Source organism: Canis lupus, chromosome 16 (assembly GCF_048164855.1).
Source record: "Canis lupus baileyi chromosome 16, mCanLup2.hap1, whole genome shotgun sequence".
Lineage (NCBI taxonomy): Eukaryota > Metazoa > Chordata > Mammalia > Carnivora > Canidae > Canis > Canis lupus.
This window is the reverse complement of record NC_132853.1, coordinates 15,679,565-15,694,951: the sequence shown is the minus strand read 5'-3', so window position 1 is coordinate 15,694,951 and position 15,387 is coordinate 15,679,565. Positions and strand designations below refer to the sequence as shown.

At 58.5% G+C, this 15,387-nt stretch overlaps 1 protein-coding gene across 1 annotated transcript in view; it reads left to right on the top strand.

Moving 5' to 3' along the window:
• Nucleotides 1–1,529: 1,529 nt before the first annotated feature.
• DOC2B (double C2 domain beta) overlaps nucleotides 1,530–15,387 on the top strand; it is a 38,541-nt gene continuing 24,683 nt past the window's right edge. The window contains exons 1-3 of the mRNA XM_072779140.1: nucleotides 1,530–1,976; nucleotides 9,857–9,936; nucleotides 12,956–13,030. Coding sequence (XP_072635241.1) covers nucleotides 1,580–1,976; nucleotides 9,857–9,936; nucleotides 12,956–13,030 — 552 coding nt within the window. The 5' untranslated portion in view covers nucleotides 1,530–1,579. The remainder of the gene's footprint in view (nucleotides 1,977–9,856; nucleotides 9,937–12,955; nucleotides 13,031–15,387) is intronic.

Below are 15,387 nucleotides of genomic sequence, written 5' to 3'. Positions count from 1 at the left end.
TACTGGGCACCTCTGATCTGTCATGTTCTGTGCTAGATGGGGCCTCACCACAATGCTGTTAGGTTGGAATTAGCCCCATTTCACAGATGAGAAAACAGGTTCAAAGAGATCAAATGATCTGTCAGAATGTAGCAGCTGGAAGTGATGAGAAAGGGTCTCTTCTCTCTCCTCTCCACCCCTTTCAAGGGGTTATGGTGGAGGAAGGGACACTGGCTTGGGGCCCCTCATTTACACTCATGGAAGGGACCCAGCAAAGCATTTCTTTTCTTCTTTCTTCTTTCTTTCTTTCCCTCTTTCTTTAAGAGTTTATTTATTTATCCATGAGAGACACACAGAGAGAAGCAGAGACACAGGCAGAGGGAGAAGCAGGCTGTAGGGAGCTGGATGTGGGATGCGGGACTGGATCCCGCCACCCTGGGATCACGACCTTAGCCAAAGACAGATGCTCACCCACTGAGCTACCCAGGTTTTCTGAAGATAAGCGTTTCTAATATGTCACTAGAAACTGGGGAGTAAACAGGATCCTGTCCCGGCCCAGGGCTTCCCGGAGACACACCTGTATAAGCCGCGGCCATTCCCCACAGAGCCGCCCCCGGAAAGCACTGGGCCCGGCTTTCTTACCAGGTGGGGAGCCTGAGCCTGCGGGCGGCAGCGCCCTGCCTCCCCACTTCCACCTCATCCATCGCTCACTGGGAAGGTGCCTTCTGCCCAGGCCCCGTCCCCGCCGTCCCCTCTCCTGACCACAGCTGGCGGTCAAGGTTCTCACCTACCCCGTCCCCACCAGGAGAGGTGGCGGCTCCCTAACCAGCTGAGGGACTGACTCGGGGCTACGGAGGGTGTGTGCTTGTACGCGACCTGGGAGGAAGTGTGAACAGACTGCCCATGACCTTGGACCAGCGAGGATGTACCTGTCCGCACGCTCCCGTGTGTCCTGCTGGGCGGCGCTCCGAGTCCCCCATCACGCCCACGAGCGCGTGTGTCCCGTTAGGCGGGCGTGTCCTGGGAGCGTGGTGTACTACAGCCACCCCAACCAACTCTGCAAGGGTCCATCGGTCTGCGTGTGCGTCCTGCGAGGTGAGCCAAGTGTCTGCACAGGCTTCTCTGCTTGGAGTGACTCGGCACCCCCGCGTGTCCTGTGCGAGCGAACAGAACCCAGCGAGGGCTGGCACGGGCGGGAACGCGGCGGCGCGTCCTGCGGCTCCCTGCCCAGCCTCCCCGCGGGCCCGCCGCTGTGCGCGCGTGGAAGGCGCCGGGGCCCGCGGGGGTGCGCGCGCCGGGGCCAGCGCGAGGGAGTGCGGCGCCGCCCGCTCGGCTCGCTCCGCTCGGCGCCCGCCCGCGCAGCCGGCTCGCTCACACCGCCTGGCTCCGCCGTGACGCGGCCTGGGCCCGCCCCCCGCCTGCCGGCCCCCGGCGCTCTCCAGCCGGCCGCCGCCGAGCCGACAGCAGCCGCGTCAGGGCCGTCCGGGGGCGCCGCCGGCGGTGCCCGCAGCCCTCGCCGCGCCCCGCCGGGCCTGCCGACCGCCTCCCCGCCGTCCCCGGGCCGGGCAGGGCCGCGCCCGGGCGGGGCCGCGCTGCCTGCATGACCCTCCGGCGGCGCGGGGAGAAAGCGACCATCAGCATCCAGGAGCATATGGCCATCGACGTGTGCCCCGGCCCCATTCGGCCCATCAAGCAGATCTCCGACTACTTCCCCCGCTTCCCCCGGGGCCTGCCCCCGGACGCCGGGCCCCGCGCCGCCGCGGCCCCGGACGCCCCCGCGCGCCCCGCCGCGGCCAGCGCGGGCCGCCGCAGCCCCTCCGACGGCGCCCGCGACGACGACGAGGACGTCGACCAGCTCTTCGGAGCCTACGGCCCGGGCCCCGGCCCCGGCCCCGGCCCCGGCCCCGGCCCCGGCCCCGGCCCCGCCCCGGGGCGGCCGCCCGCCAAGCCGCCGGAGGACGAGCCGGACGCCGACGGCTACGAGTCCGACGACTGCAGTAAGTTTCCCACCGCCGAGGCCCGCCGCCCCGCCCCCCCCGCCCCCCCGGTCCGGCCTCCGCGCGCTCCCCGACCCCGACCTCGCCGCCCGCGCCCGGCCTCCGCGCGCTCCCTGTCGCCGGCACCCACTCCCGCGGGGCCGCCCCCGCCCGCTCCGCGCGCCCTTCGCGCGCCCTGCGGACCCAACCCCGACCCCTCCCCGGGCCCGTCCCCGAGAGGTGGGAAGTTTGGGGGCGCCCGCTGAGGGCGTCCGGTTTCCGGGCCCGGATCTGCGCTCCCGCGCCGCGCCCCCTCTCGGCCCGCCGGCGGGGAGTTCCGGCGCGGGCGGCGGCTTTTGTTCCCGGGAAGGGCGGAGCTGCGCCCCGGGGAGACACCAGTTGCTGCGGGCCGCGCGGTCCTCCCCGCCCGGAGCCGCTGCGGGCCGGCCTCGCCGCCGAGGGGCGGGGGCGGGGGCCGGGCGGGCCTCCCTCCCGAGTGGGCCCGGCGGCCCGCAGAGCGCAGCGGCTCCCGGTCCGGGCCGAGCACGGGGGGCCGCGGGGCCGCTCATCCTCTGGAAAACCCTTGGCCGAGCCACCTCCCGCGCCCGCGGACCCCGCCGCGGCGCTGTCCCGGCCGCCGACCTTCGCCCACCTGTTACGCCCGCTTCCCAAGGCCGGGAAGGGCCCCCAGCCCGCGCCGCCCTCTCTCCGGGCTGAGCCCCGGGCCCCGGGCAGTGGGCGAGCGCCGGGGCCCCCGGGGCGAGGCCGGGCCGGCGGGCGCTGCTTGCCTTTCGGGTCTCCGAGAGCGCCTGCCCCGCGGGACCCGGGACTGGAGGGGAAACCGAGGCCGGGTTCGGGAGGGGTTAGCGCGGGATGGGGGAGGGGCTGGGAGGTAGCGCAGCTCGCTGGGCCCCACCCAGCCCCGCTGTGGCCCCCCTCCCCGGCCCGCCGGGGGGCGCACCCTTCCTGGCAGGGGTCGCTCGCGGCCTGAGCCGAGGGTCGCTCGGCGCCGCGAGGGTGGCCGCGCCTGGTTTGCGGGCTCCCGTGGGCCTAGGCCCGGGGGCCTGGAGTTTCCCCAAGCATAAAGTGGGTCTCTGGAAGCTGAAGGGGGAGATCACCAGTGTCACTGGGGGAGGTGGCCGACCTCTCAGCGTCCTACCGAGGGAGGCCCGGGAGGAGAGAGCTGGAGGAGGCCTGTCCTCTGCCCTCCAAGGAGAGAAACTGTCCCCTGTGCACTTTCTGTGGGCCTGGACGCTGGCCGAATCCTGGGGTATTGAGGCCTTGCCTCTGGGTGTGGGGGCGGGGAGCAGCCCTCTCCCTCCACTTCCCTGCCAGCTGGGGGAAATTGGGTTGCAGAGAGTATATGCCCTCAGGGCTGTGCCCCGAATCTTCCCCACCCCCAGCTCCCCGCACCCTGGGCAAATCGCACCCCCTCACCTTCCATGCATCTGGGCAGGCCCTAACTGGAACCCAAGTCACCCCTTTGGATGCCCTGAATCCAAAGCCACCTCCAGAAGGGGTAGGGAACTTGTTCCCCTTTGGACATCTTTCGTGCTGTGCCAACGGAGTGAGAGGGCAGGGCAGGGCTTCCACATGAACTTCAGGCAACCCTCCTGGTGCCACCAAAGGCCCTCTGGATGACACACTGTTACAGGGTGAGAAATCTTGTCATTTCTTCAGGCCCTCCCTCAACCCCCAGGTGAGGAGGAACAGTCCCGAAAGTCCCCAAAGCAGGTCAGCTGCCTCATCTCCAGCCCATCGACTCCAGTTCTCCACTGAGCACTGTCCCAGCAGCAGAGAGTGTGGCAAAGGGGAACAGGAGTGGGTCTCACCACCCAGGGAGCTCACATGTCCTAGCAGGGGACAGATTCACATGAGTCACAGCCTGGCCAGTCTGGATGGTGGGCTGGCCACACCCATATCACCGGGTGGTCTCCTGAAAAAAGCTAAGGAGGAGGCTTGTGGCTGAGCCTGGGCCAGCTTGGGTCACTTGTCCCCTTCAAGGAACAGCCCACCCCAGGCTTGGATCTCATCAGTGGCCGAGCAGACTTCCCAGGCATGGGGACACAGAAATCTTGGCTCCTTCCTGTGGTGGGACCGGGTTCTGGGGTGGGACCACTCTCCAGCCCATACCCTGGCCTGGACCCCTCTCGGCTCTGACAACCAGATCCCTAGAATTAGCCTAAATGATTTAAGCCAGATGGTTCATTATGGCTTTAGCCGGGGTTATGCTATTTGCTGCCCTAATTATTGGATTATCTCTGTTCTAACAAAAAGAAATTAGGGCGGTTGCTCTGTTGTCCAAGCTGAGAATGAAGTGCTGTTTATTTATTCAGCCTTTTTTCCCCTTCTCTTTAAAGCCTATGCTTTATTAAGTCACCTCAAGACACAAGCACGAAATTCACATGTTCCAGACTGATCTAATAGGGGCCATGATAGGGAGAAAAGGCAGTGAACATTGGGGTGAGAAGTGTCCTTCCTCCCACTGGTCCCTAGTGTGGCCTGGCCCAGTGGACTCCACTGCCTGCTGCCCCCCAGTCAGGTTCTCCCCCCCCTCCCCCCTCCCCCTCCCCCCTCCCCCCTCCCCCTCCCCCCTCCCCATGCTCTCCCACCCAACCTCCACCTGTGGAAGCCCAGTCCATTCTTCAAACTATGAGGACTAGAATGTTTGGGTTGCAAATAACAAAAAACTCAAAGTGCCTGAAACAATGAGGACAGTGAGATGGCAAATGCTCAGGGAGGTTTGTGCCCAGGCTCGTCAACAACTCAAAGGTGCTGGTTCTGTCCCCCTTTCCACCTGGCTGTGCTCTGCTCTTCTTAGGCTGACCTCCCTCCTGGTCCAGGGTGGCTGCTGTTGGTCCAGGTGTCACATGTAACACTAAGATCCTAAATATGAGAAGGACAAGTTTCCTTGCCCATATCTCGGTTGGAAAGTGAGGAGAGCTCTCCCAGAGTCCCCAGGAGACCTGTCCTTCTGTCTCATTGGCCAGAATTGTGTCACATGCCTGCGCTTACACCTGCCGTTACATGATTCACCCTGGGCTGGGTCAGGAGTGGTGCCCATGAGCGCCTGGAGCAAGGATGGAGTGGAGGAAGCACTGTCCCAAAGGCCCTCAGCTGGGAGCATTTCCCAGTCCCTGCTGGTTGCGAGTCCCCTTCCTTCCGCACATGCCGGCTCAGACCACAGTTTTATATACTCAACATAAGAAGATCAGCTGTGTGTCGGGCACTGTGCTGAGATTTAAGAATGCCTGAGACAGAGTCTCTGACATGAGGGAGTTCGTGGAAACACAGAGGCACAAGTAGCCCAGCAGTGACGAGAGGGAGGCAGCAACCCAAATGGAAGTGCTGGTTTACATAGTTTACCTACAGAGAAGGTTCTGCTCCAGGCTGGGAGAAGGGAGGAAGCAGGCTAAGTGGAATTAGGAAAGCAAGATGCTCCTGACACAGGGACTGCCATGTGCACAGGTAGAGGTAGAAGAAACAACCCAGAGGTGCCACAGTCAAGTGTCTGAAGTAAGGGAGAAAGACCCAGAATGAGGACAAAGTGGTCACAGAGGGCCTTAAATGCTACACCAAGGAGGTTAAACCAAGTCCAGGGGGCAGTGGTGAACCTTTGAATAATTTAAAGCGGGAGAATGAATAGACTTCTGAAGGTCCTAAAGTTCTAATCCTTGGCCTCTGAGCTCCTGGGAGGCAGGGACATAGGGCTCCTTCTTCTTTGTCTCCCCTGCAGTGCTAGGCTCAGTGCCTCATAGTGCCTCCCCATCTATGAAATGCACTTTCTGTGGTTCTTGCCACAGTTTTTTAGAACTATTTGAGAGACTGACATTTTTCTTAAAAAAAAAAAAAAAAAAAAAACGAGCAAGGGCTGATTTCCTATTCCCAAGGGTATACGGGGGTGAGGAAAGTCCAGGTACAAACCAATGTCAGAATGATGCTGTCAGTCTCCATCAGCAGAGCAAAGGGATGTTTGGCCTTACAGGAACTGACAGGGGCTTGAGCCTGATTTTCTCTGAATTAGCCCCATTAAAGCTCTATAATTATCGACAAGCGAGTGACAACTCTCACCGGCCCATTAGTGACCAACCCTCATTATTTTTCCAAGGTTGTAAACTTTAGCCAGGGCATGTGACTTCAGTGGGTGGAGGGCAGGATGCAGTGGCTCACACAGATAAGCACCTTCCCCTACCCTTAGGACCCTCCTTATCTGTACCAGAAGCCCACAGCTCCCTTTCCAGCTCAGAGGCCCCTCTAGGACGGTGGCCCAGCCCTCCCTTGTCCCTGTCAGCAACTCTGCTTTTCTCTCTCTGGTTCTCTGTTGCATCATCCTGAGATTTCAGCTACACAAAGTAGCAGACAAAAAAGATGGGGAGGGGATGCCAGTAGGCTTTTTTTTTTTTTAAGATTTATTCATTCATTCAAGAGAGAGAGAGAGAGACAGAGAGACAGAGAGGCAGAGACACAGGCAGAGGGAGAAGCAGGCTCCCTGCAAGGAGCCCTATGTGGGGACTCGATCCCAGGACCCCGGGGTCACGACCTGACCCAAAGGCAGATGCTCAACCACTGAGTGACCCCGGTGTCCCAAGCCAGTAGGCTTTTTTTTTTTTAAGATTTTATTTATTTATTCATGAGAGACACACAGAGAGAAAAAGGCAGAGACACAGGCAGAGGGAGTAGCAGGCTCCATATAGGGAGCCCGACGTGGGACTTGATCCTGGGTCTCCAGGATCATGTCCTGGGCTGAAGGCAGCGCTAAACCTCTGAGCCACCTGGGCTGCTCCCAAGCCAGTAGGCTTTAAGAAAAGAACTGTCATGATGGAAATGAAGAGGTCTGGATTCTGTGTCTAGTTCTGCTGGGCCACCCTGACCAGGTCACCGACGCTCTCTGAGCCTCATTTCTCTGAATGGGAAATGAAGACTTCGGACTGTAAGATCCCTAAGAGAGCTCCACCATCAGCAAATCTCTAAAAATTGTGACCATACTTCTATTTATAAACTATAATAAACTATTATAAACATTTATAAACCATTATTTCTTACAAAACCTCCAGTGGCAGTCAAAAGAATTCATCAATCGCATGGAGGGGACCCAGGGTGTGCTGTTTCTGGGAATTGATCATACGTGTCGCTTTCACTGAGTGTCAGCCCTCCTTAAACAGAGATGTCTGCAGAGCCAGCAAGGGGGCTCCTTTCTTCTCCGGGACCTGAGATTCCCAGTGTGGAGCAGGTGGCCCCAATGTCTGTCTGGCTGGCCTCCTCTGAGAGTGGGAAATGGGCAAGATTGCGGAGTGTGCATCTTAACTCGTGGGCATCACCAAATCCCTGCTCCTGTGAACAGCTGGAGAGCAAATTGGGTCGAATGGCCTGGCTGTGCAGATCAAACGTCTGTTCTTTGCCAGTGTCGCTGGTGTGGCTCGAGGCATGGTCGCTACTCTCTGGAGGCTGATGTCTTGAGAGAACAAGCCATGGGTAGGCCTGAACTGAGCAGCAGACTAATTTACTCTCACATAAAGCCAACAGCTTCGGAGAATATTAGAAAAGCGTGGACCTGGAGAATCTTGGGACCATGGCTGTGGTTGTCGTTATAGGCATGGTGTTATATACCTCACTTCCAGCCTGCATAGATGGGAGTCCGGAAACCGGCCAGATACAGCGAGCGCCAAAGCACCCTAACTCTACTTAGGAAAAGCACGATAGGCTCTGCTCAAGGCCTACTGACTCATAGTTTGGACACAATTCTAGCAGGTGTTCGCACCTGGTTTGGTAGGAGGAACAAGTGCTATGGAAAAGGAAGGAGGGCCGTTTGTGCTATCAGAGGCAAGTATTCTAAGAGGAGTTTCAGGCTGTTGGCAAAGGGGGAGGCAGAAAAATGAAGAAAACCTAGGAAAACCTCAAAGAGTGGCTGCTGGGGATCACTTCATCCAGGCTGCAACCACAACGCATGGAATGGGAGTTGTAGTCACAGCGATGACTCAGGTCATTCAGAAGAGTGTAAGTGACCACTTGTGTACTGTCTTCACAAAGGCTGGGAGGGGAGTGATCCAGTTTGGAACGAGTTCATTCCAGCAGGCGTCTCAGAGGGGCAAGTACATTTATCCAGAAAAATAACCTAAGTGGATCTGCTCCTTTTATAATTACGTACTGAGCATTTTCTGTACCCCAGGGGCTGTCAAAGCACAGTGCTGTGAACTGGATACTATTGCGTCTCCATTTTGCAGATGAGGAAACTGAGAACAAGGAGGCTAGAAAAGCTAGCTAAAGTCAAACAGCAAGGAAGCATAGAGCCAGGACTTGAACCCAGGGTCAGGTGTCAGAGGTGCGGCGGATCTTGTACCCCACTTGTGCCCCTCCTGGGCAAGGGCAGAGACTGAGCCGAGTGCCTTCCTTACCCTGTCTTAGAAGCTTAGAGAGCAAGACAAATGCAACCTAGTACCATCACCTCAGAATAAGGGAGGCTCCACATGGACCTTAATTTGCCTGTTTCTCTGCAAAGCCAAATTTTGCCATACTGTCCGCACCCCCACCCCCACGACGCCCCGAGGTCAGGTGTATGGCATCTACTCAGCTGTGGCATTGTAGTGCAAAAGCAGCAGATACATGAGATGAGCATATCCAGGCTCAGCATGAATCTAGAACCGCGTTAGGTGCTGCTGGCCTGGAGAGCCTCGCCCTTCCCCCAGCCTCACCTCAGCGGCTCAGCCTCTCACCTCCAGTTGGCCTGCGATTGGAATGCCCTTTCTCCCTGCACCACTGTGCACTGGCCAACTCCTACTCATCTTTCGTGGCTCTGGTGAAGCGTCACCTCCTCTAGGGATCCTTCCCTGGTGGCCCCCATTCACAGCCAGGCAAGGCATACCCCTTGAACTCCTATTGCTCCTGGCTCACCAGACTCTGCTAGGGCAGATTCTTTTCATCAGTGTCTCCCATTAAGTTATGCTTTCCTTGGGGCAGGAACCCCGCCTTATTGATATTTTCATCCCTAGAGGCCAGCTTATTGTAATAAAGCTTGGGAATGGATGAATGAATGAATGAATGAATGAACGAACGAACGAACAAACAGGTTGCCAGTTGACCAGCCCAGCAGTCTGTGTGCAGGATCGGGGTTTCTAAAGACATCTGTCAATGTGCATCTTGCTGTCTAGAGATTTGCCCCCTGAGGTCTGCTGTCCCCCAACCCACAACCCCCACCTTCACGCCATGAGCCACGTGAGCACAACGAGCCACAGCTGCCACGCGTGATTGTCCCTGATGGCTATGGCTGCACCTAGTTATCGCTGCCCGCTCTGCCCGCCCCTAGGGACTCACCCACTGCCTTGAAGAGGCTGGCAGGTTGTAGCGTGAGGACCCAGCTGGCTTCTGGCAGCCTGCCCAGGGCCCCCCAAGGGATGGAGAGACTGGGGAGCTGCAGCGCTAAGTGTTGTTGGGGGTGGATCAGCCTGTCAGCCCGGCCAGGGCCCAGAGGTTCTCAAGGCCCTGTCCTGCCTCCCTATACAATCCTTGTGACAGTTAACCATCAGGGAAACCGAGGCATGGCGCCAAGACTGGCAGTTGCATGAAGAGGGCAGGAGGACAGGGACCTTTGGCTGAGTGCCCTGTATGATTGCACAACATGGGACCAGCCACAGGGGCCTGGGCTGTGGGGCCTACTGCCTGGGTTTGACTTGGGCCACCACCTGTGGTGACTGGGGCCGACCTAACCTCACTGAGCCTCCACTCCTCCCGCATCTGGAACCTGGCTGTGCTGGTAGCACTGGGAGGCTGGGCGGAGGGATTGCACCCAGTAGGTGCTCAATTGATGGCAGTCACTGTGGCAATGTGGCACCTTGTCCCACCGCACAGGGGTGGGTGTCTCTCCTCCACTGTGTGGCCAGAGCATGACCTGAGCCCTCTGTCCGCAGCTGCCCTGGGCACGCTGGATTTCAGCCTGCTCTACGACCAGGAAAACAACGCCCTCCACTGTACCATCAGCAAGGCCAAGGTAGGCCCCCGCCGGCCGCCTCGGTCCCCCGGGTCCAGGGCCTTGGGTGCAGGTGAGGGGCTGAGGTCCGAGGGCCTGTCCCCCACACTGTTTCCTGTCCAGGCTCTGTGGCATCTGCACCATGGGTGCATCTTGCCTAAATCTCCTCAGCTGCCCTAAGAGCCTCCCGCAGCCAGACATCCAGGGAAGGAGTAGAAGAAAAAGGCAAGAAGAGAATGAAAGGAGGAAGGCGTGGGGGACAGCAGTGTGGGGCAAGAGCTGGGGAGGGCCTGTGGCAGGGAGGAGGGAAGGGGAGAGCTGACAGGCTGTCCTGATGGCCAGGGGGGCAGGGGTTGGATTGGTTGCCTCTGGCCTCCTGAAGGTTCCCACCCGGAGTGAGTGGGCTCCAGGCAGGAGCTCCATCTCTGGGGCTCGGGACCCCAGCATTGCTCTTTGGCCCCTGGGTTGGAACCAGGAGCATGTCCCGCTTTGGGCTGCCAGGCATCAGCTTTCTTCTTAGCCGTGCTGTTCCCTTTGCCCTGTGCATCGATCCATCGATCCCTCTGGGTGGAAGGTGCCAAAGTTGATGTTCTCTCCCAAGGTAAGGGTAGTAGTGTAGCCAAGGTAGGACTCCCCGTAGAGCCGTGGAGGGGTCTGGGCCTGGGCTGGTCTCAGGGCAAGGGACTAAAATCAGAGCTGCCTGGGCCCAGACCCTGCCCTCAACCCACCCTGTGAGCTTCCCTGCCCACAGCGCCCCCAGCCATGCCTCTGCCACTCAGAGGGTCAGGCTGCCTGGCGCCTCCCTCCCCCCCCCCCCCCCCCCCGCCTGGGCCCCGCACGCCTGGGCTGCCACGGCAGTGTCCACTTTGGGCCCAGTGTCGTGATGGGGCACAGCCCTCTCCTTGGGGAGCTGCCCGGGCTTGCTGCCAGGGTTCCAGACCTGCCCCTAGGAAAGGAGTCGAGAATGGTGACTCCCAGCTGTGCCAAGGGGAGGGCAGGCTGCAGGGCCCTGGCATATCCCTCTCCCTCTCTCTTCACCCAGCTTTGTAGTAGTTGTCCAGGCTTGGGAACTGGGGAATGGGCACCTGCTGGCAGGCCACTCTGGCCAGAGCCATCCATTCCCCTTCCCAGCCCAGACACCAGGCCCCTCTGTGCCCTGCCTTCCCTACCCAGGCTCTAGAAGGATTGTGGGGCTGTACTGGGGAGGGGGGTGCATGTGTGCATCTGTGAGTCTCTGTGGGTACCTGTGTGTGTCCTTTGGGATGTGTCGCTCAAAACACTGGAGGTGGGGCATGAGAGGACCCCAAGCCATAGAATGATCCCATCCTCCAGGTCATTATCTGCTGAGATCCAGTTTTGCAGGGGAGGGGGTGCTAGGAGGAACTGGGGCTCTGAATTGGGGTTTGGGGAGGGAGCAAAAGGGGGTTAAGGAGGCTGAAGTAGGGCTGACAGGTGGAGAGGCCCTGCACGGGGGGCCATATGCCATGGACTTGGGACCCTAACTCGGCCATACCCTCTGGGTAAGCAGGGCAGCTTCAGTTTGCTTCTGTAAAAATAGGGTAAGCACCCCGCCTATGCAGTGGCTGTGAGCATCAAGTGAGTAAGTGTGCAGTCACAGGTCCCAGCTGCTGTCCTAGAGGAGGCAGGTACCCAGCCCCCCACCCACACAAACACGCACACCTGGGAATTCATGCCCAGAACGACTGGGAAGGCACTGACCGAATGGCCAGCCCTGGGCACATCAGGGACAGGCGGTGAGGCCGAGATGGGGGACCTGTGTCCTCGCCATGGGTGCACACGGGGCTGCAGAGCCGGGCATAGGCGGAGCCCCAGAAGCTCCTGCACAGCTCAGATACCCTCACACCAGCCCTCGGCCCCCTCTCCAGCATCTTCAAAGGGGCCCAGCGGGTGAGGAAGGGGAACAAATTACCACGCGGTACTATTGCCACCTCTACTCCTGCCTACCCCTGGGAAATGAGGACTAGTAACCCCTTTTATAGATAACACTGAGGCTCTGGGGCAAAGTCACTCCTCCACCCTCCCAGCTAATAAGTGCAGGAGCAGAGATGTGGGCCCCAGCCAGCCTGGCTCTAAAGTCTGTGTACTCCTTCCCAGGAGTAGAGCCATGGGGGGACTGGAGGAGCCCACCTCCTATCTCAGCTTCCTCTTCCCCCCAGCTCTCCAAACCAAACCAAGGTCAGGGGGAGGAGGGAGCCTCAGTCCTCCTTAGAGGTGGGTCTGCTCCTGAGTAGCCAACTTGGCAGCTCATCTGTGATGCCACACATATCACAGCTGCCTCCCTACATGTCTGTGTGCCACCGCAGAAGAAAAAGAGTATAATTTTCAGAGCTAAGAGCAGTCATGAGGTCAGATAAGCCCCTGTCTGTTTCTGGTTCCATCGGGTCCCTGGCTGTGCATACTTGACTGGTTATTCAAAGTTAGTGAGGGATGCCATCTTGTGGAGGGACCCTCCATGGCCAGCCAGGTTGTATGGCCTCCTTAGACTTAGGCTGGCAGGGAGCTGTGGCAAATCCAGAAAGAAATTGAGCCTGGTCTCCAGGACACAGAACATTTTCCCATGGTAAAGAGGGAAATCTATAGGTGAGTGGACAGAAAGTCAAGAGGGTCACGTGGACATGGGATCAGTGAGGGAAGTCTCTGTTGGGGAATGGGGGAAGGGGAATCCAGAAGAAGGAAGGGCCACACCAAAGCAGGATAATGAGGACCTCATTCAGAGGTGGAGGAGTCACCTGGCATCCACAGAAAGGGAGAATAGAAAGACAAAGTCTGGTCTTGAAAGACATCCCATGACACCTGCCCTGGGCCAGGACACTGAGGGGAAGGGGAGAGCACCAGCCCTGGGTCATCCTCACTGTTCTGAGAGCATGGGCGCAGGGGGCCTATGCAGAGAGGGTCTTGAATGGACCCAGCTGGGAGGCCCAGGGACAAGGGATACCTGCCCACCGAGGTGCCTGGAGGCCCTGGCTGCTCTGTGTCTCCAGCTCCCATCTCACACCTTTTGCTGTTCCCCTCCACGCAGGGCCTGAAGCCGATGGACCACAACGGGCTAGCAGACCCCTATGTCAAGCTGCATCTGCTGCCAGGAGCCAGTAAGGTGAGGGGGTCCATCCCAGGCCTGTCAGCCAACTCTGCCTGCTGGGTTGGGCCCAGGCTGAACTCAGGATGCCCAAGGAGGTGCATACCTCCCATGGCCTCTCACAGATCAAGCAAGTTGATGGGATCTCCGTGATTCACCTCCACCCAGAGCACCCAGTTAGCCCCACAGCCCCCAGACTTCCTGGGAACCTCAGGTCAGCACCGCTTGCCTGATGAATTGGGGAAACCCTCCAGAGAATTTCTAGGCCAGCATTTTATGAGAAGCAGACTCGATTGGAGGTTACTATTGTGTTTGGGGTGGGGGGGGGTGCTCTGTGGCCAAATAACATTGGGAAACCTTGTTAAACAGGTGTCTTTACTCTAGGACTTATCAGAGCCTTTAAAATGTTTGTGGGCTACCCTGTGACACTACACAAGGTAGATGGAGTGGGTAGGTGCTGCCCAGTTTGGGGGCCACAGAACCCTTGTTCCTGTACTCGGTGACCCAGCGGGCAGACTAAGCACTTGGTGCACCTGGGAAAAGAGAAAGTTTTTTTTTTTTATTGAATAATTTTTTTTTATTTTTTAAGATTTTATTTATTTATTCATGAGATACACACAGAGAGAGAGGCAGAGACATAGGCAGAGGGAGAAGCAGGCTTCATGCGGGGAGCCCGACGTGGGACTCGATCCCAGGACCCTGGGATCACGCCCTGGGCCAAAGGCAGATGCTCAACCACTGAGTCACCCAAACAGCCAAGAAAGTTTTTTTCAGAAAAAAGTTGCTATTAAACAAAAGCATCACGCTGACCTTTAGCCCTGGAGGAACAAAACCGATAACACTTCTTTACATGTGTCTTATAGTTCAGTGTTGTCTTATTTTTTAATTTCACGGGAAGAGAGGGTTATATCATCCTTTCAGAGTTGGGTCTGGAACCCACAGACTTTTCAAGGGGCAGGTTATGTGGACCCCATTGTTTAGGGGCAGGGAATCAACTAGAGACTAGCGGCTTCACTTCTAAGAGGAGACCAGAGGGAGATGGGGGACATGGGACACAGGAGCATGAGCCCCAGAGCCCAGTGGCTGGTGTTCTTGTCCTGACCTCTTTCTAAGAAACCAGTAGTTGGGGAATTCCTTCTGGGTCTTCAAGTGGCCTGATAGGAAGAGTCTGTAATGGGTATGCCCTCCTGGGCAGGGAGCCTGCCTTGCCACCGATTCTTGCAGCCCGACTGAGCAGTCCTACCCCCGGGCTGAGGAGCCCCAGGCTGCTAGGGCCCCCGTTGAGCCTGAGACTCAAACTCCCTGGGCTGGTTTGTAAGGGCTGAGGCTCCCCACAAGGCAGGAGGGCCACCCCGACAGAGGTGATGATTCCCTCTTGGGGGTGCAGGGCTGTTGGGGAAACAGCAGCAGCCCACCACCTGTGCCTAGAGAAGCTGCTCCCCGCTCTAGGCCTAGTGTCCTCATTGGCAGGTGGGACTCCCAGGGCGCTGAAGGCTGAGGGCACTATGACCAGGGGAGTGTCCCTAACTCAGGAACTCAATGCTGTGAGTCCCTAGATTCATGGGACCTCAAATTGACAGTGCTGGAAAGCTAGTCCTAGGGACCTTACCACACGCACAGGATTTCCCACGTAGGCAGTGTTTCATAAAAAGCAGTCTCCTGGGCAGCCCGGGTGGCTCAGCAGTTTAACGTGGCCTTCAGCCCAGGGCGTGATTCTGGAGAACCAGGATCGAGTCCCAGGTCGGGCTCCCTGCATGAAGCCTGCTTCACCCTCTGCCTGTGTCTCTGCCTCTCTCTCTCTCTCTCTCATGATTGAATAAATAAAAATCTAAAAAAAAAAAGCAGTCTCCTGATAAAGAAGGCTCCTGAAAACCATGCTGAGAAAGAGGTATTATTATGCCCTTTTTTATAGTGGAGAACCTGATGCCCACAGAGGATAAGTAACCTGCTGGGCTCCACAGAGCTTAGGCAAGGGATGGAGCGGCCTGGGGACCCAGGCCTGTCTGACCCCAGAGCCAGGCCGGCAGACAGCAAGGGGAGGCCGGCATGGGGCTGAGTCTAAATGGGCAGCACAGTGAGGAATATGAGGACCCGGAGCTACAGAAGCCCAGAGAGAGGAGGGGAGGCAGTGTGGCAGCTGGGACGTACCACCCACAGGCATTTCTAGGAGAGATGGCATTCCAGGTGGAGGGCAGGGCCTGGGCAAAGGCAAGGAGGTATGTGGGAGGGCGTCCAGCCCCAGCACCTCCTGCAGAACCTCCACCCCAAGCATACACAGGGACCTGGAGGCGAGGAGCCTCCTCTTTTAGTGTCCTAGGGCTGCAGTAGCCAGTCATCAACTGAGTGGCTTGCCACACACATTACTTATCTTCCAG